At 37.9% G+C, this 6,000-nt stretch overlaps 1 protein-coding gene across 2 annotated transcripts in view; it reads right to left on the bottom strand.

Moving 5' to 3' along the window:
* The window catches only part of PPP2R2B (protein phosphatase 2 regulatory subunit Bbeta), a 495,072-nt gene extending 492,423 nt beyond the window's left edge, over positions 1-2,649 (bottom strand). The window contains exons 1-2 of one of the 2 annotated variants that reach the window (XM_054489452.2): positions 2,583-2,649; positions 2,385-2,462 (exon numbers count right to left, since the gene is read on the bottom strand). In XM_054489452.2, coding sequence (XP_054345427.1) covers positions 2,385-2,462; positions 2,583-2,592 — 88 coding nt within the window. In that variant the 5' untranslated portion in view covers positions 2,593-2,649. Of the gene's footprint in view, positions 1-2,384; positions 2,463-2,582 lie in introns of those variants that run through there. The other variant, XM_054489455.2, reaches the window with a different exon arrangement.
* Between the last annotated feature and the right edge of the window lie 3,351 nt (positions 2,650-6,000).

The raw sequence follows: 6,000 nt of genomic DNA on the forward strand, positions 1-6,000 counted from the left end.
CTGAGGCAGGAGAATGGCGTGAACCCGGGAGGCGGAGCTTGCAGTGAGCCGAGATGGTGCCACTGCACTCCAGCCTGGGCAACAGAGCGAGACTCTGTCTCAAACAAACAAACAAACAAACAAACAAAACCCACATTGTATCACCCTGACCCTTGAAACTCTAACTTAGTAGCTCTTGGAGACCTCGGAGTCTCTATTGTTCAAAAAGTTCAAATGATTTTGAATCATGGCCAAGATTTAAAACAAGGCATTCACTTGAGCTTCATTTTCTTAAGAACCACGAGGTTAGAGAGTAGGTCATTTTTTTTCTTTCTTTTTAAAAAAAATTTCTAATGTCTAGCACAGTGCTGTCATGTAGAAGACACTCAAAAATCTTCTTTTAGGTGACATAAAATGGGATTGATAATTTTCTATCTGTCTTCATAGGGGCTTTAGAAGGATGTTTTGTAAGGCCCTATTTGACAATTCATCTCAAAAATAGATGAGTTTATATACAAATATAATTTTAGATTCAGTAATCCCACTACTGAGTCTATATTTAAGTAATAAAATCAGTACATAGAAGAGAAATCTGCTCTCCCATGTTTATTGCAGCTCTAGTCACAATAGGCAAATTATGGACTCAACCTAAGTGTTCATAAACAGATGAATAGATACATACAGTGATATATATATATATACATATTAAAAATATGTGACATAAAATGGGATATATAATATATATAATATACACACAAACACACACATTATGTATGTGTATATATATATATATATATATATATATATATATATATATATATGCACAATGGAATATTACTCAGCCATAAAAAAAGAATAAAATCCTGTCATGTGGCAACATGGATAAACCTGAAAGGCATTATTAATATATTTCACTTAATAGTGAAATAAGCCAGGCACAAACAGACAAATACCACATGTTCTCACTCATATCAGGAACCTAAAAAAGTTGATCTCATAGAAGTAGAGAATAGTAAATAGTGGTTACCAGAGGCCTGGGAGGGTGGTAGGAAGATGGAAAGAGATTGGTCAATAAGTATAAAGTCATAGATCTGAGGAATAAGTTTCGTTCTATAGCACAGTAGGGTGACTATGGTTAACAATATCATATGGTATATCTCAAAACAGCTAGGAGAGAGGATTTTGAATCTTCTCACCACAAATAAATGATAAATGTATGAGGTAATGGATGTGCTAATCATCTTGGTTTGATATCATTACACAATATACACATATCAAAACATCACACTGTACCTTATAAATATGTGCAATCATTGTATCAATTTCTTTTAAATATAATTTTATATAGATTTATTTATTAATTTTAGTGTGCTTTCTCCCACTTTGTAAACATAGAGTATTTGGTTTTTGGTCACCCACTATTAGATTCTCTACAAAGGAATTATAGCAAGATTGTAAATAAACTACCTTTTTCAAATTCCTTAATCTTTGCTTGAATTACTTTTTACTCAGAATTGAAGTGTTGCAGAATGACCTGAAGTTCACATGCATTTACGCATGTTAGTTTGAGTATAGTGTTCAATCCTGTCAACTGTTCACTTCATCATTCTTTAAAACTAGTTTTAGACCTGTGTTATACCACATCTGGAATCTAAACCTACCATCAAAGCAGCAAAATCTGTTTCAGGCAAGCCCTACTGCATTCTGCTAGAAGAGCTAAACCGTGATTTAAAATACCCAGAAGTGCTATTCTAGTTCCTTCCAATTGCCTATCATCCAGTGTTTTGTAACGCAGACACCCTTAGGGAGAGTCATGGAGGTCTCCAAGCCCAGGCTTATAACAGAAGAAAATAAAGAAAATTAAAAAGTTCTTCAGGAGGAGGAAAACTAATGCATTATCCCAGGTAAAGGGCCCTGCAATAGGAAAGTCTCCTGAGAACCAGAAAGGCAATTATATGCTAAGATTGGGATTCGATGTTCTCATAAGTCATATGACTAGACTTGAATTCTTCAGTTTCCCTCCGCACTTCATGTATTGCCAATGGTCCTCCACATACAATGAAAGGGAGAGAATTATGGCTGAAAGTCTTAAAATGTTTGGACTCAGAATTCTACAGCACTGACAGATCATCCTGAAACAAGGCTTGCCTAGTTTAGCCTCTGTCTCTGCAAATCTATTTTACTGAAAGTTCATTTCAGTGCTGCTGATTGGTAGGAATAAAATAAATTTCAACAGAAAAAAAAAACAGGAGAGAAAGAAATTATTAAATCCATTTCTAGCCGAGAATGCAATTCTGGGGTGTGTGGGGACTTAGATTCATGAAAGCAAAGATGAAAGTTTTTAGTTTTGAAATCATTACAAACTCCCAAGGAGGCAAGGAAAAGGGCATGGGGATTCCTCCTACCTTCTGTGGTTCCAATCTCAATAGTGCCTTTCACTTGGCTGAAGCACCATAGTGTGTCCTGGGTGAGCGTTCCAATTCCTGAAAACAACACAAAGAGACACTTCAGGTTAGGTAAGAGCTTCCAGTTGTTCTTAAGAGACCAACAAGAAAAGAAATATATAGCAGAATCTATGCATTTCTGAAAGGAGACTTGCACACCAGGTATCATCTTGTCAGAGAAGAGACCCTAGTGAGGCCTGAGAGAACGGTCAGTCTGCAAGTACCACGTCCTGCTGTGAATCACTGCTCTGTCTCCTCCGTCTGACCAAGTCAGGACCAGTTTGAACTGGAGCAATTGGAGTTTGTCCCTTCTCAGGCCCTGGCAGCGTCCTGGAGTGGTTACGAAGGACTTGCAGTCATCCCCTGTGTGACTGGCCCTTTTCACGGGAATACTAATGCTTTTGATTGTTTTCCTTCTGTGATGGTGTGGAAGAGAATGAGGCAGTTCGTTAAGGGGTGAGAGGAAAAGAAAGGCAACATTTTTTTTTTTTAAACTGAGCTTCACAGCTTGCATGGTTGAGCGGCCAGTAAGGGGTCAGATACCCAGAGCACTTCCATCTCTCTTGTTCACTTCTTGACTGCTTGCCAAAGTCAGGCTGACTGCAGAGTAGGGGAAAACAAAACAAAAAAAAGGCTGGGGATGGGGCGGGGTGGCTCACACAGAGTTGGGGAGTCAGTTTCTGACAAATGTGGCCTATTTTGTTCCAAGGGTATCTTTGTTTCAGATCCAGTTGGACATTTGATGGGGCTAAATGTTCTGGGTAATAGTGACTCCTGGTTTCTACAAATATATGTAGCCAATACTAATGAATATATTAATACATATATTAAGAGATATTCTAATTCCTTTACATATTCAAAAGAGTCCTTTACAGAACACTTCTGGATAGCAGGGGTGCCAGTTTTCTTCTCAACAGCATGAACATTCCCCTTCAATTCAACTAGGTTTCAAAATTCAAGAGAATATTGCAGAATCAAATTTTGGGAGATGGTATGAATTTTTTTTTTAGAATAATAAAATTGAAGAGTTTATTTGGCTGTCAGTTTTTTAGATAATGTGAAAAAACAGTTGAATTATATTTTTTTCATTTTCCAACAGATGGACATATACAAATCACCTATTTATTTATTTATTTATTTTTTCTGAGTGGCTTTTTAAATTTATTTATTTTATTTTATTATGATTATACTTTAAGTTTTAGGGTACGTGTGCACAATGTGCAGGTTAGTTACATATGTATACATGTGCCATGCTGGTGTGCTGCACCCATTAACTCGTCATTTAGCATTAGGTATATCTCCTAATGCTATCCCTCCCCCCTCCCCCCACCCCACAACAGTCCCCAGAGGGAGATGGTATGAATTTAAGAATGATTAAATTCAGTAGGAAAAAAACCACAAAGTTTCAAAAACAAATTGACCTTTAAAAATGCACAGGGAACTGAGTAGTCATTTTCACTGTCAGCTATAGATTTTTATTGAATTCCTATACAGAAACCTTCATCTGCTTAGCCACATGAGAGGAGCGTTGCCTCTCATATGCTCTTCTCAGTGTTGTTGACAGGTTATCTGATGGAAGTAGTATAGAGTCATCATTAAAAGTAGAGACTTTGCAATTAGGCAGGGTTTATAGTTGGGCTCTGACTTGGGACAAGTTTCTAAGCATAATCACACAGTTTCCTCATCTTAAATGGCAATAATAATGGTACCCATCTCTCAGAGTTGTGGATATTGAATGTGATTAGCACAGTCAAGAAACTTAATAATGGATATTAGTAGTAGTAGTAGTAAAGATTGATTCTAAAGTGTTTCATACTTAAAAAAAAAAGAAGAAGAAGAATATTGGCTGAGAAAATTTCAGGCACTGTGGTAAGTACTTGACTAAGAGTTAACTCCATTCTTACATAAATCATGGGGAGGGCATTATTATCATCCCCATTTTACAGGGGAGGAAACTGAGACTCAGGAATTTTTGGTAACTCCTTCAAGGACACACCTAGCGCATGGCAGAGTTGGGATTTCAACCAAGCCTGTGTGAATTGCAGTATTCCTAGTGTGTAGAGGTTGGATACCCATTTGACAGTTTGGGCCCTTTAGCCCAGAGAGGCTTCACTGCAAGAATCTCATTTGGAAGGCTGAGCTGGAATACAGTTTCAGATCTCAAGTAGTAAAGTATCAATGTCTCCTTTGAGATGACACAGGGCTAAAACTTCCTAATAAAATTAGCACCTAGAAGGGGAGAAGGAAGGCCTTTAGCAGCATTTATTAGTGCATAGACAGACACACCCACAGTGCTGATCCTTGCTTATACTTTCTGCTCTGGCCTTGGATTCCAGCATCAGACATTCTTTGACAGGTTCTTACCCTACCTTGTGAGTTGTTAGTGACCCTCTCTACACTAAGCCAATTCTGTTGTTGAGATCTGAGACCACATCTGTCTTAGGGAACATTAGCTATAGATGAGATTTCTCCCCAATTTTTGTCCTGGCACTGTTCCTATATCAATAGTTATGATTCTGGATGTAGATGCTGTTTCTATTTTCACAGAACATGTACTTTAAAGCAAGCAGACATATGCAACTCTGAAACACATACAAGCATACATACAAACCTAGGCATATTTAAATACGAGCCTATGTCTAGATATTTGTACTACTTTAGAGAATTTTAGCTCTAGAAGGAACCTTGCTTATGTGTGAAATTAATTTATTTCACATCTGAAAAACCCAAATCATGGAAGTTACTGACTTGGTGAATTCACTAGGAATAATGTGACCAATTCACATACCAATGCCAGTTCCTGATGTTTACTCATAGATAGGGTTGCCTAGAGGCATAAGCTCGGTTGATGAGAGTTGGTTGATTACTGTGAGGGTTCCAGGCAGCCAAGATATTGTCAGTGTTTTTGTCCAAGGCAGGCTTCCACTGGACCCAATTTCTGTCTCCCACCAATATTATTGCCAATTGAGGGAATTAGTGATGCAAAGAAAGTTTGGACCATGCCATTTCTTTCCTAAAAGTGCTAAGCAGCAGCTGAAAACACAAATGCCTGGATGGATTAGGATGTAAATGAGACAAGCTGTCCAGGTGTCAGATATTCAGTGATTTGACACTTGATCTCAGCCTGTGATCATCTCAAAAGTGGTAGGAATGAAGGAACTGGAGGATTCAGGCTTTGCCTGAAGGTCAGCAGCTATTCAGCTCCAGCTAAAGGTTGCCATGAAAAATTTCAGCCCAGTGTGACCAGATTGGCTGATATTTTTCAGAAGAGGCCAGAAATCTGGATTATTATGTGAATAATCCAAATGTTCAAATAACTCCAAATTTTTAAATGTTGTCAATAAGTTCAAATTAGAAGACTCACACAGCATGGCTCACACAGCATAGGGTAAACATCATATCTGCAGGCTGAATATTGTCTTGGTGCCACCAATTTGGAAATCTCTGGTTAGAATATTTGTGCTGAAAGACGCTTTAAGTAATACCTAGCTCATGCTTACCATTTCACAGATTAGGAAGTAGGGCCCTATGAGGGAAAAGAACTCACAACAGTTGCAGACCTCCAGTTACTTCAGTT

Source organism: Pongo pygmaeus, chromosome 4, assembly GCF_028885625.2.
Source record: "Pongo pygmaeus isolate AG05252 chromosome 4, NHGRI_mPonPyg2-v2.0_pri, whole genome shotgun sequence".
NCBI classification, from domain to species: domain Eukaryota; kingdom Metazoa; phylum Chordata; class Mammalia; order Primates; family Hominidae; genus Pongo; species Pongo pygmaeus.